We start from the raw sequence: 27,987 nt of genomic DNA on the forward strand, positions 1-27,987 counted from the left end.
GAGAGTATATACTTCTGTGTCTCACCGATCAAATTTAAGAGTATATTTGGGGGCGCCCCGGTGGCGTAGTGGATAGAGCGTGTACCATATTGGCTCCGGCCTTTGTTGCAGTGGTCGCTGGTTCAAATCCGACCCGTGGACCTTTACTGCATGTCATCCCCCCTCTCTCTCTGTCTCCCCATATCAACTCTATCTAATAAAGCTTGAAAATGCCAAAAAATAATCTTAAAGAAAAAAAAATATTATAGTATTAAGATTGGCACAGCATGTTTTTATTTGTTAAATATCCAGCAGGCTTTCAATGAGGCACCGTTGTCACATTATGGAGCAATCAGTCTTCCCACATTCCATAGTGACAGAGCCTCTTCCCTTACATGACCTAAACGTAATATATTCTAAATTTGGCAGCTATAAGTGGAAACCCTATTACAGTAAACAAAGGTTTCTGAGACCTGGGACTTGTCTGAAAAACCCCTGCTGGAAAAAGTGCACTCAGGAGCCTTGCTATGGCACAATTAAGCCTCTCCTTTACTTCAGAGGGTTGTCACTTCTCCTTCCAGAAGCCTGCAGATTCATATATCTTGCCAAGCGAAGGCAAGTCTGGGTGGACACAAGAGAGTGACTAACTCCTTTTCTCTGCCTTAACAACAAGAAAAGCATCTATTCTGTTTACACACGCCTCCAGTGAAGCTGCTACACGGTGTAACAAAAAGAGAGACCGCCTGTAGTGAGCGGCTGCCAGGTAAGCAAGTCTGAAGGAATATGAATTTCACACACAGGGCAGTGCTGAAAACAATTTGTGACACAAACTGTAAATCCAAAGGCTTCAAAAAGTATGTGTATACTATATAAATTGAGCCAGTAGACGTTGCTCAGTGTGGTAGAATGTGTGACTCATTCCCCACATATTTGCATTGTCAGTGGGCAACTATAGCTCTCATGCTAATCCTTACAATCCAGGTGGATTAGAGTCAACAGTTATAAAGACATATGTAATGGCGCTCTTTTTTCTCTCAGTGTTTTTCACCTTGTCTGTGTGTCCCCACAGCTACATGGTTAATTAGCTCCAAACCAGTCAAACTAGACTCCACTCCTCTGAAAAATAATTGTGATAAGTGGCCTAATTTTCGTATTTTCCTACTGTGTCTGCAGTGGCATAGTTGAGCAACAAAGGTGTTCATTTCCATGGAATCAAATAAAAAAATTAAAAAGACGAAAGAAAAACGTATCTCTTAAAGTTCAAATTGTACATAAAACCGATAGTACTGGAGATAAGCCTGTGGATTTGTCAGCATTTAGTTGTTTCCTGCCCACTGGTTCTGCTATGAGGAAACAACCATGTGTAAATGTTTCATATGCTGGTGAATGAGACAGGTGTCAGATTCTGAAGCGCATCAATAAGTCATGGGGAAGACAGAGACAGACAAACAGAGAGAGAAGGTTTTTTGTTTGCGGTTTGTGAATTTGATGCATAGTAGGGGTGTGTGTTCGACTGCTCACTTGTGTTAGTTTGTGTGTGTGTGTGTGTGTGTGTGTGTGTGTATGTATGTGTGTACTCTGCATCTACCTGGACATGTCCTACATCTGTGTGAGTTCAAAGCTGCAGTTTGCATGTGTGGCTTCTTTGTCTTAGTCTTTGTTGCATAATACACCGCCTATAACTGCCTGCTGTGTCACGGTGCTCAAAGCCTCGGGGTGTTGAACCTGGCCCGGGCAGATTCCACATGGACCTCAGCCCATGTATTACCATGGGAAGAAAAAGAAAAAGAAAAAAATAACACACAACTTCAAAGCAACATTCACAATGACATCTATCTGGTGCACTGCAATATTCAGCCAAAGTATATTCTCATTTTGGATCGCACTTAATATTAATGAGGTATACCCTGTTCTGTAGGCCACTGAGGAGGGACAGGTTACCACACAGAGGCGGTGGCGCACAAAGAAAGGCTTCATTCTTTTGAGTTTTTTCTTCGCTTTGTTTCACTTTGACTGGCGTGTCCCCGAGACAGCTGAGAAGGCAGGAGTAACACTATAATCATGGTAAGATCTCGCTCTCTGTCTCTGGTGACGTGCTTTGCATTGATTGAAATGGAGCGGGGTTTGTGGATGCTTTTCGATCGATGGGAGCTAGTATTTTAGGGCTGCACAAAGGACCAGGGCCACTTTTTGCCTAGGAGGCGCGGCGCTACTGTAGGCTGGTGACCTGGTGGACCTTTATTAAGATTGCGTGGGCTGTCGAACTTTTTAGATTAGGCAGCGAAATTGTATCTCTGTTGCCAAACTGTTTTATTGTGTGTGTAAACACTTCGGGCCATGCCTCCAATCATTAAGAGCAAATATGTGTTGTGAAAACATTAATGAGACCGCAATAAACAAGAAGGTTGCATGGAAAAAATAACGTTGTATCTATATGTTTTAAACCAGAAGGCTGCACCACGCCTACAGGCGAAGCGTGCTGTGTTCCAAATGAAAAAGTGAAAAAATAAGTCCCCAGATTAAAACTTATTTCTTTCGACCTATCGTGTTCTTGATTCGCAGTCCCTTTATTTTGACAAAACAACACACGACAGGTCCAGACAGTGACTTGTGTTTACTCAGACAAAAAGCGGTTAAAGGGTTAAATTCCTCAACCGAACAGCGTGGAAAGACTGACTTGAGCAGCCCGCCAAGCGAAACAAGGGCAGGCAGATTTGCAAAACCAGAAACTGAATTCAACAGACCTCTGAAAAAACCACACTAGTCAATGCGTCATTTCCCTTGGAAAAGTTTGTTTAGACACGGCCTCTTGCTGCCTTCAATTGCAAGAATGAGTGTGGGGATTTTTGCGAGTTTGACACATCATCATACTGACCTGGACGAGGTCGTTCAACAAATAGGCATACAACAATGTAGGCTACTTATACTAACCTAATTCAACACTTGTTGAAACTGATTTCTAAATGAAATGGCCAAACCCACCTGTTTGTAGGTGATAAAGGAAACACAGTGGGTCGATTTTGGACCACTTTGAAGATTTTGGGAGAAACATTTCCCTTGTGCTGCTTCTATCTAATGAGATGCAACCTCCAAATGACAGGACTGTAGCCTACTTGCCTACTGTGGTAATAATGACATTTACAAGACCAAATTTTAACTAGCTTAGTTTGGCAGTCTACAAAGCTTCTCATTTATTTCACAGCCAAGTGACAATTTGATACCTGAGGTGCCAAGCTGCTATACCTTTCAACATTTGGATTCTTGCATAATCTCAGTTCCATTATTATTAATAATCTTGCTGTGGAGTGAAACTCTGTAATGAGCAAACAGTACTGTAGACGTAGAAGTAATATGTGTACAGAGATCTAGAGACATGTCAATAGATATGTTTGGACAATAACACTTTATGAGGAATGCACATATACAAAGCATGTTAATTGTGTGCGCAGTGACTCATTGTGACTTCAAGCTTCAGATATTAAGGCATGGCTTTATGACATGTGCCAAATACCATTATTACAGGTCAATTGTTCTGTTAAGCTATTATATCATTCCATTAATGTGAAATAAAAAAAACATTATATGATAGAAAATGAATAAACATTTTAAACTACAATCCCCTGCTTTAATGCCAAAACTAGCAAGACATTATTTCCACTTATTTATTTATTTTAACCCTAGCCCTATGTTGAACACAGGATAACTGGTAAACCAAAGTGACCCTTGGACTGTGTGAACTGCACATTAAAAAACAATCAAAAACCGTTTTAGTGAAAGCATCAGAAATGTTGGTCAATAAAACAAAACATGCACACCTCGCCCCTCCAAGCTGTGGTTTCTTATGTTACCCACTCACATTTAATTTATAACAAATAGGATAAAAGTATTAATTTAGGCCTAATTGTAATACCGATTTGGAGTTGTTTTACATTGACAGGACATTGCCGTAGTTCAACGTTTTAATAATAAGATATTAAATAAAATAAAAAATGTAGTTGACTCATTCCGACAAACACATACCAGCAAAATGAAACAGCCATAAGGGTGGTTGAAAACGTGTTGACTAACCGGCTTCATAGTGGCACTTCATGTGTCTGACGTTTACAAGGAGCACTTGAAGGCGTCATTTTTTTTTCGACCGGGCTGCGTGCGCTCCGCTGGAGGGGCAGAACTTCATCAGCGCTCTTATCAACAATACATCAACCGCACTCGAGCCGTTGCGGATGCTTTACTGGATGCAAGGAGGACTAAACACAATATGTTCATCAGTTAGACATGAATCTGAGTGCAGATCCGGTGCTGGACAAACTCACAGCGGTTTATATTTTGGAGGGAGGCGAAAAGTTTTTCTTCTATGTCTAATTAAGGGTGAGTTGATCATTATTATAGTACTGCCAAAAGTATAGCTCAAAGTATAAGAGAGTAAATAATCTAACACTTTTCTATTAGGGCATCATTTCTTATTGTTTAATGTTAATATTTCTACTCTTTCACACTGCAGTTGTTAAACCTGGTGGAATGATTTTGTTCTTGTTTTATGCTCTTTAGGAGTTTTTGTTCTAAACAAAAATCATGTTCTCAGCCTACATAAAGAGTCTGAATGATGTGGTATTTCCTACGGTAAGCTTAACGGTTATATGCACTCCTGCATGTCTTGCGATGCTGAGAGATGCATGGCTGTACTAAAAATGCCTATGAACGAACATACCTCTACTTATAACTATTTCGGATCCCAAGCCTGCACCCCTTTCTTTTGTTCATTGGCAATTCATGGTATTTGCACTACCACGTGTAACTACACTCTACTGTACGAGTATTGTCCTGCATATTAATTCGAAATATGCACATTTATTAACTTCCATATGTGTAAGTAGACATTCACGTCAACTATTTATCTGCTTTGTTTTAGTCTGAGAGCCCGGAGGAGCAGCCGACTGGGGTCCTGGGCCGTATTGGGAGCTGGTTGTCTCCATGGAGGGGAAAAGGTCCCACAAGTCCTACTGAACAGGGAGAAGAGGAGAGTGAGGAGACTGTGAGACCCAGGCCGAGGGAACGACAGTGGGAGAAGGAGAAGGAACAGAGCTTCAATTCCAGTCCACGAGGCTTCTACAGAGACGCCACGCAGTCTGCCCGCAGAGACGGCCCTGTAGCGAGCGGCACTGAGACAGCAGCAGGAGGCGGAGGTCCAAAAGAGGTGGAGTTTGAGGAGCGCACCAAAAAGAGAACAGGGCAGGGCAAAGAGAGAGAAGAGAGCAGCAGCAGTACTTGGACAGCCAACAGGAATCCTGAGAAGTATGCCAGTCATCTGACACATCTCTCTTCCTCCTCTGAGCAGGGAGCAGTGCGGGACACTGACAGGGCCCATAATCAGCCTGTGGCCCAGACACAAGCACAGCAGGCCCAGGCAGGCAAGAGGCTCCAGTGGTACCTGGAGGAGACCAGCGTGATACAAGACGGCCAAGACACTGCTGGACAGGGAGCAGCTGTCTGCACTGAAATCAAGAAGGGCCTACAGGTCCTCCCCAAGGCCAAAGCGTCATCAGGTCTAGATTCCCCAAAGAGTTCAAGAGGTTCACCAAGTGCGGAGAGAAAAAGGACAAATGTGAGTCCCGCAGTTGGTGGGACACAGAGTTATTACAGTGCCCTGGTTGGAGTGTCACTGAAGCCACGCATAGACTCACAGTCAGAGGCTGAATCTGTTCAAGGAAAAACTGAGGCAGACATCATGGGGCGTAAAAATTCAGCCAAGAGGAAATTCAGAAAGAACTCTCAGGGAGATGGCGGGGAAACGCCTCCCAATGCCCAACTTGTCAAAGAGGGATTACCTACGTCAGGTAACTCAGTGACCAGTCCCCAGGGCAAAAGTCCAAAGACTCACACGGGAGAGTCATCCGTAGGCTCCTCCTCCAAACTCCAGCACCCCACCTCTCAGGCCTCACCTGAAGGAGTGGAGAGCAAGGCTTCCTGTCCTGACGCAAGCAAGCAGTCAGACAACTTCCCTGATTCAAACTCCGCCGTTGCAGCCGCTCTGGAATGTGTGTTTGATGGAGCTCTAGACATGGAGGACGTTGACAGTCTTTACAAAGTGGAAAGGAAGACGGAGACGCCGGAGTCCAAGCGAAGGAGTTTGAAAGTTTCCCGAAGCGAGGTGAAGCTTTTTACAAAATATGTTCCTTTGAAGAAAAGCCAACCGGGAGAAAACCAGGATTCTGTGTCAGCATTCAAGGATACCAAAGATGAAGCAAAGGATGAGCCCACAACAGAGACTTATACAAGGTAAGACTTGACTTGAATGAATCAATAACTCATTACATTTCCATAAACTGCAGTCTATTACTCATGTTATATTCTGGCTAAAATATCCAATTGGTTATGAATACATGTTTAATACAACAGCGAGTGTACACACAACATTAGCAGACATTTTACCCTGCCTTTCAAGCTTTTGTGTAACATTGCACTGCCACCAAAACAAGGAATGTGTGTTAATTGCTGTGGGTGGAAGAGCACAGGTGTGTCCACAGTGAAACAAGGGTGTCTGAAGACAAAGTACATTATGTGCTTCAAGATTGGCACTAGCACTTCATATGAAAATATAGGTCAGATTTAAATTTAACAAATCAACTGAAGAGTTAAAGAACATCTGTCTGTGGCAGATAACAGGGTGCATATTGAGGCAGATAAGCAAGTTGTATACATGAGTCAAAGTCAACATGTTTCAAATGTTGCTATATATAAAATGTAGGTTTGAATTCCAACCTGTATTCTTGTCATACACAGACCACAGGAACTGAAGAAAATAGAGGAGCAGCCTAAACCAATCACTGGCCGGATTGCAGATAAAATCAACCTCTTTGAGCACCCTGCAGGGGGGTTGATCAATCAGACCTTACAGACCCGGAGGAGTTCGGATGCCTCTCCAATCACGAACGTCTCGGACAGGCTGAAAGCAAATTTAGAGTTATCCGAACAAAGGTCAAGATCAGCCGAACGTTATGACACGGCCAGGTCTGGCTCTGCGTCACGCGTCGAGGAGAAGCAAATGACAGTGAAGGAGCGAGCGAGGAACTTTGCGGCGCCATCGAAAGATGAGAGGCCCACGCTGCCTCCAAAGCCAGCCACGACAGGAATGTCTCCGCCAAAGTCAACAAAACTGGGCAATCAGGGTAAACTGGATACCAAAGAGCGGACAGGGGCAACATCAGAGATGACATCCAAACAAGATGGACGAGATAGCCCTGCAGTGGGTAAAAAGACATCCTCTCCCAAAGAACAATTGAAGGACCTCAAAACAAAGGTCACGGTGGCCTCGAAAACAAATGATCAAGGTAAGAAACCTAACAGTGTTGAAACAGATATTCCAGCTAAGGGGCCAGGTGTTTCTACAGAACTGTCCAATGATAGCCCGCAGCCCAAAAGCCCTGGCAGAGCGACCTCTCGCTCTAAAAGAAGAAAAAGTAGGGAACCAACCAGTCCCATGAGCCCAAATAGTGAAAGCAAATCATTCTTCTCTGCAGGTAAACCAGAGATCAATGCTGTAAAACAAGAACAGCTGGATAACAAAAAGGACACTGCCTCTCCCTCCAAACAACTCACTGAGAAAGACTCATTAGCATCTGATAAGGCCCATAGAAACCAATCCGATACAGAGCCTTGTTCTGACACCAAACAGAAAGCATTTAAAAAGGAATTTAAGGTGATGGACAAACAGAACAAACAATTAGATTCTTCATTTAAAAGGGAGAACATTTCCAAACAGGTCAACAGACAGGAAGGATTGCCTGAACCATCTGTCAACAAAAATGAACCTGACACTGCTGCTTGTAGCAGTGGAACAAAGACTCCTATTGACAAAGATTCCAGTGTTTTACCCCAAAAGGAGGAGACGGCAGGGGAACACAGCCTCTCATTCACACAGCAGACGGGAAAGGTCTCCAAGGATATCAGGGAAACGTCAGCCTCCACCCCCTCACCTGCAGTTGAACGACCGATTGAGGAGGCTCCTTCGAGGCAGAAGGAACCCCCTATAGAACATCCTAAATTAGACAAAGAATTGTCAATGCAATCTGAAACGAGACTTAAAGGAAAAGCAACGGAACCCAAGAAAAATGATGCAGGGCAAACACAGCAACCCCAAAACAAGGCCACAAAACTGGTCAAACAGGCTGAGAGTAAAGATGTAGATAAAGCGGAGAAAGAAGAAGCTAAACGGCCTGAAGATAAAGACAACGGAAAATCAAAGCAGCTCCTGCCTTCAGATAAAAATATCCCACGGGCCAGGGTTTCAGAGAGTGGACAAGGTATTTCACAGACAGAGGGGAGCGTTGCCAGGGATGGTGAAAGAAAAAATGCTTCACGAAAAGAAGAGACACAGCCGGTTAAAGGCATAACAAAATCGGAAACCAACCAACCAGAGCAATCTTCAGAGAAGAAATTATCAGGCCACCCTGCTCAGACACAACATGTCAAACAGACGAAGCCTACAGATACGCAAAAAACTGCAATGGTTGCCCTCATCCAGACTAATGAGGCTGTGAGTGGTACCCTGATTAATAAAGGGCCTTCAAAAGGAGAGACGGCAACCAATGTGCCTCCTGAGTTGAAAAAAATCTCCACACAAAGTCCTGGAACAGAGACAGCAGTGATTGCAGCAGAGCCACAACTGTATACTGTATCTGTGGGACAAAAGGAGAATTCACAAAATGACTCATCTACACGTGGAGCTATTGATGCTCTACTCTCCAGCAGCACAAAGCCTATTACCAAAGCCACTAGAATAATTGAGGGGGTGTCGGTAAAAGCTGGTAAAGAGCCTACTCAGACTAATGTCTCTAAGTCTGTGAGCAGTGAGGGGGCAAAGCAGGGCGATGGGAAAAATATTTCAACTGTCAAATCGATGCAGTCAGAGGAGAACATTTCAGGAGATATCATGAAAGTCACTCCTGGACGCCCACAGTGTGAAGAATCGCAGAGTACAAAGAGCACGAGTGAAATCACTTCAGTTAAGTGCACAGACAAAAAAGCACATAGGCCCACTGATAGCTCTGCTTCTAACTCCACAGTAACCATGGTAGAGAGGACAGCTGAGAAAACAATGCAATCACCAAGGAAGGAACACTCTCCTGTTGCTAATGGTGATATCTCCCCACTTCCACAGCTGAGTAACAAGACAAGTCAAAAAGCACTCTCTTCCCCAGATTCTAAAAAGATGTCCCCGGACTCAGTACAGCGGCCGATCTTGAAGAAACTGCCTTTTCCACGGGGACTAAGCAAAGATGATTCTGCAATGCTGCAAGACGCCCCCTCCAGCTGGCTGGATGTGGACATTCCCAAAGAGAAACTGAAAGTCATGGCGCCCAGACTAAGCACTTCTGGAAGTGAGAGCAATCTTCTGGACACCCCTGACCTGGACGACGATGATTTCGTTGAGAAAATCAAGAAACTCTGCGCCCCGTTCTCCCTCCCGCCACGTAAACACAACCAATTTCGGCCACCTCAGCCGCCCTTTGCCTTGCCTGCCATAAGGGAGGACCGCTTTGAGAAGACGTTTGACCCGGAGGAGTTTATGTTTGGCTTGAGTAAGAAGAAGTTCTCTGCAGAAACAGGGCCGAGCGCCTTAGCCCTGCTCAAGAAAGGGGAGACAAAATCTGGTATGAAGCCTGCCAGGAGCGTGCTGCTCAGTGGCCTAGACTCTCACTCCCGCCTCAGAGACAAAGCCGACGATGACAATGTTTTTGAAGAGAAAGATGAGCGGGTCAAAGTCAAGTCTCGCTTGGAGGGGAGCTGCGTCTTCAGCAGCCTCAGCTCATCCAACTTCAGAGCAAAGAGGACTGGAGTTCAACAGCAGACAGATGGCACCACCTCTGGGGATGTTTCACCTAGCGAGGACCCCCGCACAAGCCCCCCATCTTTAACTCAGCCAATCCCGCCAAGCCATACTGCCACAGCTTCATTCAAAGACACGCTGGCCAAGCAGAGCCCTACCCCGAGCAGCAGAGAGGAAGCCCAGGCTGCAGAGTCTGTGGTCAGTGACTCAAGTCCTCCATTTCCCTCCTTTAACGACATTAAGCTGCCGAACTATTTAGAGAAGTACCTCCCCAGAGAACCAGCGAAACCAATGCAGAGTATACAAGGACAGGAGCAAGCCAGAACAGAGGTTAGTCTTTCTGTATGTGACTTTCACTCACTAAAGAATATGTGAATGTTACAGAAGTTGTCCTCATTACACAGATATTTCACGGACAAAATACCTCTTACAGATTGAAGCCAAGAAAAGTAAACATGAACAATCAGTTTGTATTCATTTAATGAAAGAAATGATTCATGGACTGGCTCTGTTTCAAGATGTCTCTTAATAACAACAAAGAGTATTGCTATACTTTTTATTTTTAAGGGAAAAAAGAAAAACAAAACAATTGTATTCTTATCTGATCTTTTTCTGGTTTGTGTGTCAGGTCATTGGAAAAATGACAACTCGAGCCACTACAGATGAAGCAGACATGGCTGTGAAACCAGGTCAGCTGCTTCCTGAAGCCATGCCTCCGTGTTTTCCTGGGATTCCTCCAACCAAACAGTCTACACTCCCTGAGCTGAAGAAGCCTACGGCACAGCCACAGGCGATACTTAGTAACAAAGTAAGTGTGTGGCATACGCACCGTTTATGGATGCCTTATAGCTTAGCATCACAACTTAAAGCTGCACTTCTCTTTGAAGTTGATGTGTTTGAGCTTAGACTGCGTGGTGCACTGGCAGGCGAGCTAGAAACGATTTATATCTTTCAAATAATTTTAGAGAAGCACAACCTGCGTTTTTGATTGAATAATTCCCTTTTTTAATGCAATATTTGAATTCTGGTATCAGGTTTCATCATAAGTAGAGAAACGGCTCATTAAACACCACATTGGATCCTTTGTTTCACCATTCCCTTTGATTAAATTTGGGCTGGTAAAACTGAAAGTGATGTGTTTAGGGTGGCAACTTCATGCTTCAGTAAGGCTATATTTTGAATGTTTCGTTAACCATTTCCACATGATTTCCTGGGAAGTTTATTAAAATAACTAATTTGGTAGGGCTCCCCGCTAGGTGATAGGGGAAAAGGAATATACTTGAATGGAAAGCTCCTTTTCAACACAAGTAAATACTTATTCATTTTCAGTACTTTTGCGGTAAACACCATTTTCTGTAACGTCCTTGTATAGCTCAGTTATAGTATGTATACTAAAACTGACTCATCTAATATACACGTATTATCGAAAAAGTTTTTGACCTACATCCAGTATATGTTGAATTGTTTGCCTGTAGACACATTTCACATGTATGCATGTTCAGTCACACATGCTATTAGTTGGAATACTTGAAAGTAGAAGTTTGCTGATTCAACACTGTCACTATTGATTTTTCCTTACGAATTATACCAACTAACATAGCTCTTTACAGACTTTTTAGAAATTATTAGCAATTCATCTGAAATGATGGAACTGTAAAATGAAGCTTCCATGATTTACTTTATTGATGAATCTGCATGTTAATGCTAAGAGTCAGACATTCTCATCACATTTTCTCATACCCTGATTTGACATACTGTATATGAATGGCATGTTTCTCCCAGCAGCAGTCACAGTTTTGAATTGCTGTAGTTGGCCACTACTTGTTTAATCAAGCAAGCATTTGGTTCTGCAAGATTCTTATACCTACAAGCATGCTGTATTGAGAATATATATATTTTGCTGGTTATGCTTGGCAGTGACATGCTTGGCAGTGACATGCTTGAATACAAATTCAAAACGTTGTACGTAGTCTCCACTGACCCACTTTGTTCCTTGAAGTAAAATAAAAGGTCAGGAATTTCAACAGGCCCAGAGCTGCTGAACCAACACATGCGTCTTTGGATCCTTTGACATTTCAGAGATGCTTCACATGCTCTGCGGTCTTTGTCACAATGATAATACTGTGTTTTTGCATTCCAGATACGGACACCCAAAGGATTCCACAAGCGTCCTGGAAAGGTACAGTAGGCACATCTTTTCCACATACTTTAGAATAGAAACAATATGGAGAGAGGAATCTGGGCAGACAGCTTTCTGTTCTATGAAAACATCTGCTTTTCATATGGTGTTAGTAGGGCTAAACAGGGTATTAAAAAAAAAATTCTAGTGCAAATGTTCAGCTGGATGTCATTACAGTCATGGAATTCAGTGCTGCCATGGCAATGCACCACTTGTGGTTCTGCATTATTGTACAACTTCAATAGTAGTTATTACAAGAAACAGATATTTCCCTTGTCCTTAACATTTGATGTTTCTTTTCGCACATTGTTTTCAATTAAGTCGCCTCCCAGCTTCTGCTGTGCTGGGGATCCACTGTCATGCATTACATTAACACTAAGCCCCTGGTGGATCACTATTATGTCACAATGTTATGTAATGGTGAGTGCATATAATGCATTTTTCCACTGAGCAGTTCTCTTAATGCCATTGCCCTTTATGTCTATACAACAGATTGTGTTGTTTGAGGAGGCGCAGTTCAGTGGCCAGGTGTACGAGATCTACAGGGACGTAGCAGATGCCACTTCTCTGCAGTTCTCGCCTTTCATATCTGTGAAGGTCATCAGAGGATGGTGAGTAGCGATGTTCAACTGGAGCTTTCACTTGATATTGAGAAAATCCATTTTGCAGTTGGAGGAAGTGTAGTTCCAATGTGTGCCAAGTGGTTTTGTTCAGGCTATTCAACTTGCCACAGGGTTTTTTTTTCTTCTTTTTTTTTTTTTACTTTAAAAGTATTTTCTTGCATTCAGTGGTATGCACCTGTGGAGGCCTGGAAACCTGTAGTAAGCATTTCCATCCCCATCAAACATTTGAATAGAACATTTTCTATTTTGAGAGCTGCATTGTTTACATCTATGTTTACTTGCTATCAGCCTCCCTCTTCCCTGCTTTTGCCAAAGCATTGCTGCGTTTCTTGAAGTGTCATCACTCAGCAAAAGCAAAAGCATTGGCAGGAATATGTATTACATGCTCGCCGGCTCTCATGTGCATTGTGCACATGAAAGAACAAGGCTGGTACCATCAATAAATTATTCCATTGCGCTTCCAGTTGACAAATACTACACACTTAACATCCAAGCCAGATCTAGCAAAAGGCAAGGCAAGGCAAGTTTATTTATTCAGCACAATTCAGAGACAAGGCCATTCAAATTTCTTTACAGGGGCACGATTAAAATACATTAAGTGCAGATTCCACATTAGAAAATTGACAGTTCTGTAGCATTCCTGTCATATCTTTCTGAAATATTATTTTAAGGAATCGCTCAGCATTTTTGGAATTACTTTTATTCATGGTCTTGCGAAGAGATAAAAAAGAAAATTGATACCACTCTCACATGTGTCCATTAAATATACCATTACAGCCAGCTTTAGTGTTACGCTTATCAAAGCACGTAGACTGAAAACTAGGTGAAACAGCTAGCCTTGCGCAATCCAAAAGTAACATAATCCTCTTGCCAGCACTTCTAAAGCTAAACCAATTAACACGTTATATCAATTGTGTTGAATCAGTTGAATCGGCTACTGGCTGTCACATCATATTTTAGGGAAACTTATGAAAGTGCCATCTTATTCTGTATCTCTTCTCAATGTGAAATGTTGAGATGTTGAAATATTGCTTGAAAATACACATTTTAATAACTTCTGCATTAATCCTGGTCCTTCCTTCCTTTTTTTAAATGTTATCTTAGCAAACATATCAATATCTGTTCCTGCCGTATGATAACAAGGTCTTGTTTGTGCACTACAGTTGGGTGCTCTACGAAAAGCCCGACTTCCAGGGACGCTCCATCCCCTTGGAGGAGGGGGGCATTGAATTGGAAAACATGTGGGCAGAGCCTGGCCAAGCGCAAAGCAGCCCGCCAATGTCGATCGGCTCTATTCGACATGCTGTCTGGGTGAGTGCCCCGGATGAATACTTCCACCTCAATTATCCTTTGGTATTTTTCAATATCAACTTCCTTTTCACCCCAAATGGCACCTATGAAAGGTAGCTCATATGTGATATGGCTTTGCTGCTATTCAGTCCAAAATCCTTGGAAAAAAATACTTGTGTGAAATATATATATATATCTATAGCCTATATACTTTTTTTTTAAGATAATTTGTTGGCATTTTCAAGCTTTATAGTACCGAGTTAAAATGGGGAGACAGAGGGAGAGAGGGGGTATGACATTCACTAATAGTCCACGGCACCAAAGGCCAGATTAGATATGGTACACGCTCTATCCACTACACCTCCGGTTCGTTCCTTATTTGAAATGTTCATTATTTTTTTTTTAGATTGTAAGGACTAGTATGGGCCACTGCCTATAATTGCTTTGTTTTCTCCCCCTCTCTATAGGATTACAGCATCCCCCGTATCGATCTGTTTACTGAACCGGAGGGCCACGGCAGAGTAACACCTTACCACGACGAAACAATAGAGACGGGCTCCTTCGGCGTCCCAGTGAACACGGCTTCCATCCAAGTGCACTCCGGGGTGTAAGTACATGGCTACTTTAGCGAAAATAAATACGATCATTCACATCTACGTGATTGGCCTCGTGTAAAGCGTGTGTGTGACAGTAATGAACAAGCTGACGAAATTGAAATCATTAGCAAGACGCATTGGTCTACTTACTGTGATTGATCAAAGCGGTAGAAAGGTGCTTTTACCCGGAGACTGGATTTTATTTGAAACACGTATAGGTGCTGAAAAACAAAGCAGTATTGTCAGTGCTTCGTAGCAGCATAAAGAGCAGGTAATGAGAGAATCCCTGTTCTCTGCAATGATTTTACTTTTATTGCTAAAGTCAGGCAGAGACGCCTGCTGTGTTCAAAGTAGAGTGGAGATTTGAATGTTCCCAGTGTTTGGCTTTTTGAAGAATAACTGAGTGATAATAATCATTACTACTCTCCTCAGTCTGTATCTTTTTTTCTCTGAACTCAGTTGCTTGTTGAGGAATGTCTGTCCTGCTGTTGCATGTCGGGGAAGCGAGACAGTGGGTGTGGGGGCACTGAGAAAGCAACAGTGTGGAGGTGGAGACTAGGTTGAGAGGGAGAAAGAGACAAAGGTGTGGGGAGAATTTTGGCGACGTGTAGAATGTTTTTATCCACGTAAGAGGTGTAGGCATTGAGGACATTTTAGTGCCCTGCCCCTGAGGAACTCAATGACAGCCTACCCTTTTTGTCACTGCACCTTTTTCATACCTTAAGCTTGGCATTTTTGCTAGAAACCTAATATCTTGGAGATTTTTCAACAGTTCACAAAACAAATTGCTGTCAGCACATCTCACCTATAGTTAGGAATAATTCTGATTCAGCAGCTCCTTCCACAGTGTTTGCTCTGTGAACAGGTGGAGCAACTGTTCAGCAGATGTACTTTTGCGGTAAACACCATTTTCTGTAACGTCCTCCTTGTATAGCTCAGTTATAGTCGCCTACAACTGACTCATCTATTGTATACGTTTCCATTCTTGGTATGACCTCCTTAGCAGTGGGTGTATGAGCATGGGTTTATTTTTCCTGACAGATGCTCACATGTGGTGCTTTTGGTGTGAGGCTCTGTGTATATGGCGCTACATAATGGGCTCATAGTGCCAGACGTACAACAAAGGCTGCCCACACTCACAACAAACTGCAAAAGGAAAATGCTTTGAACTGTAGCATGGCATTCCTAAGATATTTTATGCTAAAACAAATAGCTTTTGTCCTCAGCTTTTGTTTGCGTGACTGATGATTTTAATTGTAAAATACACACTTAAAGCCATACCCAGACCCAGTTACTGTATATGAACACAATTGCCATTTGTACCTGCAGCTGCTAATTTCCAAGTGGAAAAACAAGTTTTATTGAGCTTGTTAATGGCCATGATCATTAGCACTGTGCTATAGCCTGAGCAAAAAGCCATGCAAGGTCATGACTCAATAGCGCCTGGAGGCAGGCAGATTTAGGCATAATGCTGAATTAACATACCATGTGGGTGTTCCTCTTTCCTGCAGGTGGCTGTTGTTCAGTGACCCCGGGTTCCAGGGCATGCTAGCTGTGCTGGAGACAGGAGTGTACCCCTTCCCAGAGGCATGGGGCTTCCCGTCCCCCTTCGTTGGATCTCTTAGGCCACTTAAAATGGTGCGTATAGCATCTTATGTACACTGCAGAGGAGAGTTCATGATTAATGGGATGTTGTTCATTTGCTTAATGTAGCATCATGATTTTATGCCAGTGTTGGTTTGCTCACCTCATTGGTCCAGACCAATACAACTGTTGATGGATTATGAACGTGTGTACAAATAGTCAATTTTGGGTGAGAATTCTCGGCAACTTTGGGCTGGATACAGTATATTCTAATGACTTTGATGATCCCATACGGATTGGTGAACAATTTTGTACAGACATTCATTGTGTCCAAATGATGTATCTTAAAAGCCTGATTTATCCTCTAGTACCACCACTGGCTGGATTATCATGCTATATGGTTCATACAAGCCTCCCCCAGGAAGAAATGCAATGCATTTTCTAAAAATCTCATTTTGTCAAAATTGTAGTTGGTCCAATACTTGGGTTCATGACCAAATACCTGGACTTTTTATTGAGTGCTTATTAGCAAATGGTTGCATCCCAACCTTACACTTAACATGCTAAACATCAGCATGTTAGCATGTTGCGCTAAAGACAGCAGTTGAAGTACAATAACACCAGCATGGCTTTAAACTCCTACTATTTCCATTCAACTCTTGCCTTTCCACACTATGTTAGCATCTTTGTGCCAGACAAGTATACTTTGAATGATTTTTTCATTTATAATACAAACCGCTTTCACAATAATCTCTTTTCCCAATAACAAATAATTCAGTATTGAAAGGCTTAGTAATGATTGTCCTCTGCACTGTGTACAAAGGAAGACAATGTGCAAATTAGCAGTAATAAACCACCTCCAGGGACAGAAGTTAGTGTCAGCATGTTCTGTGATTTCTATTCATTTCCTTCACTCCCTCTCCCACTGTTTAGCAGAATTGCCATCATTTCTGTGAAAGTGGAACATTTTGTGTAATTGTTGACTACATTTGTACATTTAATTAGAGCAGAAAGTGGTTGTTAATGACAATGTTTCTTTTCCAGGGGGGCTTTAAAGTGGAGAATCCTAGTGAAGTCAAGGTAGGATTGACTTACCATTATATGGTTGTATTTGACTACACTTAAATGTTGTAGCTGCTTAGTGTTAATATGTAATTTTAATGTGGTAATTATGAAGTAACTCAATGATGAAATGTGGTTAATGTAATGAGAGAAAAACATAAACTTGCTAAAAAAAAAAGCCTACTGGCATTGTGCACAGCATTCTTTGGCCTGTTTTCCTCTTTAGTCTTTTGTTTATCTTAATTTGAGCCCAAAAATAGATGTGATGTCAAGAACTTTCCGATGTAACCACAGTGTTTTGGCAGTGGGTAATTTCAGACCTCATAATGGAAGATAAAGCGCCTTTTTAAGACTCAGCTCATTGCATTGTCTTTCAAACAATGGCACAAGGTCTAAAATCACTGGAGTGCACACATTATTGCACTCACAGACCAAGTAACCAAGGTTGTATCCATTTGGTTTTCAACATCATACAAATATATTATCAGTCACTCACCACCAAACACCAATTCTATGGATTAAAGAATGGAATTCACTGTAACTGTAAACAGTACAGACAGTACAAACATAAACATTATAGGAAAAAAAACAGACACAGATGAATTTAATTGCTGTTTACTTTCTCCACTAATGCAAACGATGAGTCATGTTTAATTAAATGCCCGTCCTTTCTCTATTTCAGGCTGTGGTGTACGAGAAGCCTGGCTTTGAGGGCCCCTGTTTGGAAATCGACAGTGAGGTTTTGAGCTTTTGCGACAGTGAAGGAGACGGTGCTACGGATGGGGAGTACCCTCACCTAACCAAAGTGAAGTCTGTTGGTTCTTTAAAAGTCATCGGAGGCCTGTGAGTCATTACTGTTATTTATTGCATGCATTGTGTATGATCAAGTGAGATGGTAATAATCGCCTCTTGTTGAAGTGTTCTCGGAGCTAACTTCTCTGTCAGATAGTGACCTTGAGCTCATGAGTTTGGGGGAGTGGTTTTGATACAATTTATAAATACACAGAAACTAACTAACAATTCAAAATTGCCAACCCCCGTCCTTCCAGCTGGGTGGGCTACTGCGAGCCTGGGTTTGAGGGCCAGCAACACATCCTGGAGGAAGGAGAGTACCTGGACTGCAGCGAATGGGGAGGCAGCGATCAGCTCCTGTCACTGCGACCGATACTGGGTGTGAGTATCATACCGGGCTAACTCAATCTGTGTGACTGTAGTTTTAGCCTGGAATACGAAAGTTTGTGATGAAAAGTAACCGTACTGTGGTTGAATTATGGTTTCGACCAGCATGGGTTTGTGAGGGTTCAGAATTAGTCTACAGAAAATGGAAGAAAAAAATCTGTGTCTCCTGAGGAGACCAAAACTATTGGCAGTGTGTTTATTGGAGAATTGATGCGGTGAAGAAAAAAAAACAAGTCAAATGTGCAAAGACAACAAAGCTTTGTTTTTATGAAACTGTAGGGGAATATAACAGAATAAGGGAATTATGAGTTGCCTACGTTTAAAAAAAACAATAAATATCAGTTTAATATTTCAGGTAAACTGATAGGTACTTGTCAAACAGAAGAGTAGTGGCTCTCATACTGTGGTTTGGGCACAAATCAATTACAGAGGATGGAGCACATGTCTAGGTGGTGGTAACATGTGTACGTTTAAATAAATGTTAATCATATGGGCAAAACAAACACAAGGGAATAACTATTGTTAAGATTTAGACAGCACAACAAATAATGTCTTATATGAAGCAAATTGTATATTTTATATATTTGTGATTTAGCTTGGTGTGTGATGCTCATCAGATTTTCACCTGATGGATTTGTTGTTTTTTTTCCCACAGGATTTCATGTCTCCACATGTCAAAATGTTCAGCAACCCGGACCTCGGAGACATAGGAGTCAACATTGACTTCACAGTGGCTGTGATCAACATGGAGGACACAGGCTATGGCGTCAAGACACAGAGTATTGATGTCATCAGTGGCATGTGAGTGACACGTATTGTACTGATCCCTGTAGCCTGTGCGAGCTGTTATGGGAAATCAATGGTTTAGATGGTTCACAGGATAAGTCCCTCTCCTGCTTAAGTAAAAAAGAAGCCAATCCATCTGTACAGTAAGTCTTACTGCAAGACTTAAGGGACGTTTCTTATTAACATAGGTATGCTTTCTTGATTCCTTACCTGACGAGCAACTGCAGACAGATACTGTACCAACCCACAGGACAGTGCATGCTTTATGTGCATTCCTACATTTCAACCTTGTGATTACTTTAGGCTGCAGTTGCTGTGAAGTGTTGTGCGGTTAGCAGTTTCTACGCAGGTCAGGTGTGGTGACGCTGCCGCACCCAATGCTGACAGGCCCAAACAGATTGCCCATTTCACTTCACTAATGTTTAGTCGGCCACACCTCACTTTCTGTCAACGCAAGTTAATCTCGGAGCATGCTGCCTCACACCCTTTTCGCAGTGGGAATAAATGAGAAAATGAGTGCAGAGGGTGTGGGGGAGGAGTTACCAGACGTGTGAAAACTATTAACAAAGGAAAGTCATTTGTGTTTGGACAGTGCTTTCCTCGAAAAGTGTTTTGTCTTGTCATATGTGCTGTTATATTTACTGTTGGAAATGTAGTGGCTGTGTCCCCTTGTTGTTTTCTGTTTCTGTCTCTTTCTGCCACGATCGGCAGCAAAACATGCAGTCACAAACATAAACATAAGCAAGTCAGAAAATTGAAAAATCCTATTCATATCAGAATAATGAAATGCAGAACATGTTGATTGTTTGCTACCCAAGGGAGACACAAACAAAACGATGAATAATGCAAAGTGGAATGTCAAAAGGGCTTATTCTTGCCATGCTGTGCTAGCCTGTTATTAGATTGCACAACCTCGCCCCAAAAGTAGAGCTGCCGTCCCCAGGAGTCTCTGATTGACTCAGTGTGTCGTTGTAGCATTGGAGAGAGAGAGAGAGAGAGAGAGAGAGAGAGAGAGAGAGAGACTTGTTTGTAGTGTGGCACGTAAGGACACACACAGGGACATAAAATGCAAACACGGCCCCCAGCTTTCTCAGGAGCAGAAAACACCCGAGGCGTTCCACAAAAACACACATTTGGCCAGAGAGAACATACAGTGCATAACTGCTGCTGAGGTACTACCATGGGGGAGGTAATTATCAACTTGGACTCCGACCAAGAGTTGTTTATTTGCGCATTATAAAACAACGACACCCACTGTGCGACTGTAGAAACTTTGCGTTTTTTTATTTTTTTATGGCACGTACCAAAGATGTGAATTGTTGTGAGTGCAAAATGAAAGGGTGTTTATACTCCTCCTTGTTGTGTTTTTCTCTCCCAGCTGGGTTGTGTTCGAGGAGCCGGGCTTTTGTGGTGAGTCCTATATCCTGGAAAAAGGCTTGTATGGCAGCCCAGAGGACTGGGGGGCCTTACAGCCCAGAGTTGGCTCAGCAATGCCTGTTGTGATGGTAAGAGCCCACAATAACGTTTTAAAGATCCTGCCCAGTAATTACATAGATGGTCCTGTAACTTTGGTATTTTCTGTTTAAAAGTGTAGCAGCTGGTATGTTCACTTGAGCCCAATACTAATTTGTTTCAGATAATCACATGACTTGTATACTTAGCGTCTCTATGATTAATGCTTGTGCAATTTTTGCAATGTCGAAGAGCTTGCTGTATCCTTATTTCCCCTACTGGTAGTCCCGGTTACCAAAGGCTTCTCATTCGCATGTGACCAGTCAAAACACCAATGCTTGTGACCAAAGCAATATTTTCGATGGAGTGTAGGCGTCTCTAGGGGGACACACAAATCTTTATACAGTAGATTGTCCGTGGAAACATGAGTCACAGGCAAAACAACGGGTAAATTGAGGGAAATACTTGTCATGAGGCTTCAAATTAAAACCAGCTTAGATCACAAAGGTGAGTCATCATGAGTTCAAACCAGATGAGGAAAAAACTGAAATGGATTTCATAAAAAAAGTGTTTTCTTCAGTAGTCTTTGGTAAGCCTTAGAAGTAAAACTAAAACCCTTTTTTAGTCAAAGTATAATACAAGTACAATAATACTGTTGATAATTGAGCTTCAATAAGAAAGCAAAGTAATAATTGGATTTTCTTTAATTATCTTTTCCACCAAGACAGGCACATTACCCACCGCGTATGAGTTAACATTTTTCCTAATTACTTTGTGTTTTGCTTCGGTGCGTGTAAATGAGTCTCATTGAGCCGTTGTCTCCTTTCAGGATGATTTGGAGAACGCCGCCAAGTTTAAGGTAGGCGGATTTTTTTTTTTAAAGAACACATGAGATAGCATCCATTCTAACTGATGCAAGGTGTGCTTGTGTTGGTGTGGATGGGACTGGATGACTCAAAACGTATTGTCTTGCTGTGTGTACCTCAGGTGCAGCTTTTCTCTAAGCCCAGTTTTCAGGGAAATGTCCTCGCTCTGGAGGACGGTGTGGCCTCCCTGCAAGACGGCTTTTGTGTGGCTTCCTGCAAGGTCCTTGCTGGCAGGTGAGTTATACTGCGCTGTGTGGACAACATATACAGTATAAAGCTGATGGTGATTCTTCTGATGCAAGTATTTAAAACATCACACCGCAAAAAAACTGATTTTTATGAATAAGCAATTTTGGATTTTCCAAAAGGGGATCTGATACAATTGTAGCTGCATGTTGCTCTCATTACAAAAACATCCGTTAGAGGTTGTCACTGCCGTGTTACTAAATAGTTTTTACATTGGCCAATGGCAGCAGCTACAACTTGAGTATTTTGTTTTTAAATACAGCATCCCTACATCCTGTGAACACACTCCTTTTGTGTTGGTTTATCTATTTACAAGTCTGTATACTTATTCATGTAAATGATTTTCAGCTGGCTGGGATATGAAGGCCAGGACTACACTGGCAGGAAGTATGTGTTAGAAGTGGGGAGCTACCCAGACCTGAGAGCAATGGGCTGTTTCCATGCGAGCTCTTCCATTCTCTCACTACAGACTATTGGCTTTGTAAGTTATTTTTTTCTCTCTTTCTGTCTAACCTTAGACAACAATTCTTGATCAATAAACCATTGACTTTGGAAACACAGAATATTTATAGTTACATCATTGTAATTTGATTAAAAGAGTATAGGCTACTCCCCTCCATTTAGTGTTTGTTTGACCCATGGACAGTTTTGAAATAATGATCGAGATTTTATGTTTTTTATTTTTCATATGCATTATTCCTACATGCAACAAGACCAGTGTCATTTTGATGGCGAGATATACTTGCTCTATGTGGAAATACTGTTTACCAAACCCTGCATCTGAAAATCCTCACAGTTCACATTGTCTGTCAGTGCATTATTCCCCACTGCTGACCTACAACATACGTAAGTGTTGGAGGTTTAAAGAAATCCATTAGTCTAGATGGAAGAATAGGTCCATGCGCATAGGGTGGCTTTTTTTTTGCAACCTGTTTTTTTCTACTCCTTGAAGTGTCTATTTTAAGATTCTGCCAGGTAACAGGCTGAACTAATGGGTATTGTGGTTTAATTTTAACAGCTTACATTTGTTAAGAGTTTACATGGGAAAAACAAGCCAGGGAGCACAAAGAGGAGCATGGCTCAGTTTCCAGGGTTATCTCTAAACAACCTGATTTCAAGCGATTTTGAGTTTCTAGAAAAGGGCTATTATTATGAATATTACCTGGGGCTATCTGCCAGGGCCGTTCCTTAAAGCCCCTGTAAACCCAAATCCAGAAAATCCTTCCAACTATGTAAGTTGGGGAGATAGTTGCATGATAGTACGATATGAAAGAGCGAGGCATATCTTTAAATCCAAATGATTATATAATAAAATGATTGTCATTTAAGTTTGATAGACTTAACAGAAAATGTGTTTTAGTACATAAGGCGGGCTATGCTCTGGTTCTTATGACACATAGTATTTTGAACCAATCATGGCAGCTCTCTGCCCAAAACATTCTATATTAACAATGCCATGGAGACTGTTTGATACGGCCACGCCCACACAGTCCTGTCAAAACAGTAAAAAAGCAGATATTTTTTTAAACTAAGTTTTAGGCTTAAATATATCTGAACATTCATTATCAATAAGATCTTTGTGAAAGCTTATTGAAACACCCAACTTTGAGATCATATATTGATTTCTTTGGACTAATTTAGACCAGTTTTCCAGAGGCTTTAATCTCCCTCTCTCTTTTCTCTTTGGCTGGGCAGGAGTTCTCACTGCCATCCATCGCTCTGTTTGAGCGTGGCGGCCTGCGTGGGAAGAGGGTGGTCCTGACAGATGGATTGGTGAACCTGCAGCTGGCGGGAGGCTGCAGCAGAGTCCAGTCTGTGCTGGTGGAAGGGGGCATGTGAGTACCATCACAACTGCACTCTGTCAGAATGTTAAGCAGCCGCCCAGCAGACCGTCACCAAGTTCCCCTCTCGGTGTGACTTTGACAGGTTCATGCATAACAGCCTGTGTGTGTGTTTCTACCCGCGTGGAGCAGGATAATATAATTTATCTTTCACATATCTGTACTAGAGTGGCCCCTGTTGGTTCTCATAGGTTATTTCATCTCTTGTGAATTCAAAAGTTTTTTAACTGGCAAGTCGACGTGTCAAAAGTTTTTTTTAAGCTTTGTGGAATCCATATATCATTGTCCTTTGCTTGTGGCAACACACTCCCATGTAGTGTGTGTCACCACTGTAACGGTGACTAATGAGACATGAATCTCAACGGACAAAAGAAGGGAACTTAAACTTGAATTGAATGATGGCGGATTTAGAGATAATAACAGAGGCAAAGTCCAAGTTGTGTTTCTAAACAAATGTCTTGGCATTCATTTGCAGTGGTTATCTTCACACTTGAAAGAGCCGTATTTAATTAGCTTCTGTTGGCGTGACGAAGTAATGAAGACGGCTTCTTTATTTTTTTTGTGAAAGGCTGTTAAGAGTAGCAGCTTTTGGCCGTACGCTGAGATGCCATGTTTCATAGATTCAAATAATTGGTTGCAGTCTGCTGGCTCTGCACATCTCATATGGCAATAGGACTGACAGGTTGAGCGATGGTGGAAACCTGCTGCTGATGTGCAAGATTCAGACCGTAGGTGTGAAGCCATGACGAAGGAAATAAAGAGCTCACAGTGTGTGCCAGGGCTGTGTGCAGAGTGGCACATTCCTACTGCAGAGGGACACGGTCTGCCCATTAGCTAAAAGACAGAGCCATTATGACAAGAGTTAAAAGCGACGTTTGGTGTCACCGCTTGCACCTCGGCACAGTTGAGGAGATTATCTCTAAAAATACATTTTAAAAAGCTCTTTATTTAGGGGTAATAGCATCGGAAATGTATTAATTTTGATGTATTTTTATTTTTTTTACCTTTATGTGACAAAGTTGTGACCAAATGTTAGGAGGAAGAAGAGTAATGCAATAAAGAAAACAAAGGGGATAGGCATTTTTCTTCAAATGCATATCGATGTCGAACATACACACAAACCAAAAGCATGTTCTCTTTTAGGATGAAATCTATTTGCCAAAAATGCAGCATAATGTTAGCCTGGCACCGCCCGCCTACATACTTCCGCTCAATTTTCATTTTCCTTCTGAACAAATGAAATACGAAGTACGATGGTCTGGTACGACCAGGCTAGCATAATGTGAGGAAGAAAAGTAATGAAATAAAGGAAAAAATGTCAATTGCATTTCTTTTTAAAATCCATAGTCCATGTTGACAAAAAAACTAATCAAAATGTTTGGTGCACAGCCCAAATAGTCTGTATGGGAAATATGATTGCAAACAGCATTTATCTCAGGACTGCAAGGGATTAATTAACTCAATGAGACTGATGTTTTTGTCTGTTTTACTTTGGTACCAGGTGGATATTATATGAGGAAATCAACTATCGGGGGGCTCAGATCTTGCTGAAGCCTGGCGAGGTGCCCGACTGGCACGAGTTCAGCAGCTGGCGGAAAATTGGATCCCTCCGGCCTCTCATACAGGTATATAATCCAACGCTCTACACTGGGGGCACAGCTTTCACTTTAATGCATTAGAAAATGTGTACACCACAATGTTGGAAGCATTCATTTTTACACTTCTAAATGTTTTGTACATGTCAACAAAACCTAACTTGATCTACTCTCAGTTCTAGCAGCTCTCAGCCATGGCAGGTTGATTTCACCGAAAAAAAATGAATGCCGCTAATTTCACTTTATACCAGTATGCATTAAAAAAAAGCATACAGTATGTCATTTGATGGGTATGAATGAAGGCTACAAAGGGCAAGCCTCAATAGCCTAGATTCTGTAGCTTATTTTGTCTTTGCTATAGTTAAACCAATTTCAGTAGCGTATTATTATTTATTGAGGCATAATCAAATGTTCTTTTAGAATTGTGACCCTCAAGTGTTGAAGTGAAAATCAGTAACAATCCAACCCTGATTGCCTCACACTACTGAACAAAAAGATTTGGTCTTACTTTTCCATCACTTCCATTGTGTAGAGCATAGTCTTTGTACATACAGAAATGGCATAGACATATTTAGTACATTCAAAAATGGCATAGACATATTTAGTACATTCAAAAATGTATTTGGAGTGGAAGTGCTGATACTGTGTTTCTGGTTGTGTGTGTGTGTGTGTGTGTGTGTGCTCTGAGTAGAAACAAGTGCACTTCCGCTTAAGGAACAGCGAGACAGGGCTCCTGATGTCTGTGAGCGGAGATTTGGATGAGGTGAAACTGCTGCGCATCCAAGAACTAGAGGAGACTGGGGGATTTGAGCAGATCTGGTCCTACCAGAATGGACATCTGCACTGCAAGGTAACACACACCCATCATTGTAATGCTACACAGTTTGACTTGAGAAAGGTGAACGAGCAATGAGCAAGGTTTATTTAAAGCAGAGGTGTCTTTATGTGTGCCATTTTAATCAGGTCAACAATAATTGTGGAATCTAATCAGAGACCAAGTCAAGCAAAGCATGGACTGAAACTGGGGTTTACAGGTGCATCTAAAACAAATTGAATATCATGGAATAGACCATTCAAATAGTGAAACCTTTATATATCCTAGATTCATTACACAAAGTGAAATATGTCAGGCCTTTTCTTTTGTTTTAAATCCAGTGTCTCAACATATTAGAATATTACATAAAACTAATCAAAAATGTAAGATGAATACAGACATGTCAACCTTCTGAAAATATGTTTATTCCAGATTAATTTCACTTTGTGTAATGAATCTAGAAAACATGAACATATTTTAGATGCACCTGTAGTAGCAAAGACCTTCAACATAACCTCAGTCAATCTTCTGTTGCACTGTTTTTTTTTTAACAAGCACAAACCTTACATATCAAACGTGTCTATTGATAAATGGTATAAACTCTAGTCAACCCCCCTTTGTGTGTTTTCTTACCAGATAGTGGAAGAGTGCTGCCTGGGTCCAAGTGGTACTGTGATCCTAGCAGGAAGCCGTGTGGGTCTCAAGACAGAGCCAAGCAACGGAGAACACCTCTGGAGCCTCACCCCGGAGGGCTACATCCGCTACACCCCCACCCCTGACCTGGTCCTAGAAGTCAAAGGTTAGCATCTAAAGGCGCATAGTGGGAGGTTCCATTAAGAGAGCGTCAAAATGTCTGAAAGTATTCCATGTCGGTCACACGTCCATAGACTTTGTGTTCAGGTTTCCACACATGATGACTCAAGGCAAATTATATTTCAACTATTCCTTTACGTTACCAGTTTGTTTTAAACTCAAGATGCATTCATCTACATCTGCAGCATAACACTACTGCCTTCGTTTAAGATGCAATGTATTGTTTTTCATTCAAAACAAGGCAGTATTACCAAGAGGACTATAAGGAAAGTCATTGTGCGCCTCAGAGTTTCACTTCTACTGAAAACTGTGTATTTATGTCTAGGGGCTCTTGCTTGCATCGCTGTCAATTAGTGACACCTTGTGGACTGAATGATGTTAGTGTACAAACTGTCAATCACCGCACTCAAATGCAGTTTTCTTTATATTACTAATCAGGGTTATATTTTAAATGGAAAACCTATATATATTGTTTACATAACCATTTTATGGGATGGTAACATACAGTAAATGTTTATGATGGACTCATTATCCTTTTAAAAGTAATACTCGACTTCCCAGAATCATAATCAAAGAAATGAATGTCCCTCTTTCCGTTTCAGGGGGAAATCACTACGACAAAAACCAAGTGATTCTGAACAAACTTGATCCAAATAAACCACATCAACGGTGGTACGTGGAGATTATATGAAAATACGTGAGCTGCTAGACTGGATCCCATATATTTTCAGAGGCTTAACTAGAGGCTCTGATATGGTCGCTGCAAGTGACCAGACAAGGTACGCCATTGGAGATGCTGACCATCTGCTGCAGGAGAGTCAATGTGGACAGCTGTGGATGAATCCATCATTTTGTTTTATCATTACCCACTATGAGTATGAAATGTAAATAATTAGTATTTTACACCTCCAGTAATATATGTTAAAAGCTTTATTTTTTTGTATCTTTTCATTGGATCGATGTGTTTTCCTGATTTGAATGAACTTAAACAGTGTTAACACTTTCATATCTTTTGTATGCAATGTTATGTTATGTTATATACTGTACATTTACCATCTGCATGCAATACGAGGAACCGGAAAATACAGGTTCTCTTGAAAGTTGTCTTTTCTTTGTTTAATCAAAACTATACAGCACACAACTCTTTTGTTTTCAGAATAATAAAAGTATTTTTTTGTCAATATATTTCTTCAATATATTTTACAGTAGATTGAGCTGGACTTGTTTTACAACAATCAACAGACTAAATGCATGGT

General features: G+C 41.6%; 1 protein-coding gene across 2 annotated transcripts; it reads left to right on the top strand.

The window, feature by feature from the left end:
* Positions 1-1,798: 1,798 nt before the first annotated feature.
* On the top strand, positions 1,799-27,912 carry LOC307266009 (uncharacterized protein). 2 transcript variants are annotated; one of them, XM_080047886.1, is made up of 23 exons: positions 4,165-4,347; positions 4,528-4,599; positions 4,889-6,255; positions 6,760-10,135; positions 10,434-10,613; positions 11,946-11,984; positions 12,477-12,595; positions 13,771-13,918; positions 14,365-14,504; positions 16,005-16,131; positions 17,122-17,157; positions 17,822-17,982; positions 18,189-18,312; positions 18,974-19,119; positions 20,483-20,609; positions 21,386-21,415; positions 21,544-21,656; positions 22,017-22,149; positions 23,364-23,503; positions 25,011-25,134; positions 25,796-25,954; positions 26,555-26,717; positions 27,334-27,912. In XM_080047886.1, exons 2-23 carry the CDS (start codon positions 4,552-4,554, stop codon positions 27,420-27,422), a joined length of 7,089 nt encoding a protein of 2,362 aa, XP_079904012.1. In that variant the 5' UTR covers positions 4,165-4,347; positions 4,528-4,551; the 3' UTR covers positions 27,423-27,912. The 2 variants fall into 2 exon arrangements, with proteins under 2 accessions (XP_079904013.1, XP_079904012.1); XM_080047887.1 differs by lacking the exons at positions 4,165-4,347; positions 4,528-4,599 and adding an exon at positions 1,799-2,043.
* Positions 27,913-27,987: the final 75 nt, after the last annotated feature.

The sequence above is a fragment of the Ammodytes marinus genome (genome assembly GCF_949987685.1).
Source record: "Ammodytes marinus genome assembly, chromosome: 19".
In the NCBI taxonomy this organism is placed as follows: Eukaryota; Metazoa; Chordata; class Actinopteri; order Uranoscopiformes; family Ammodytidae; genus Ammodytes; species Ammodytes marinus.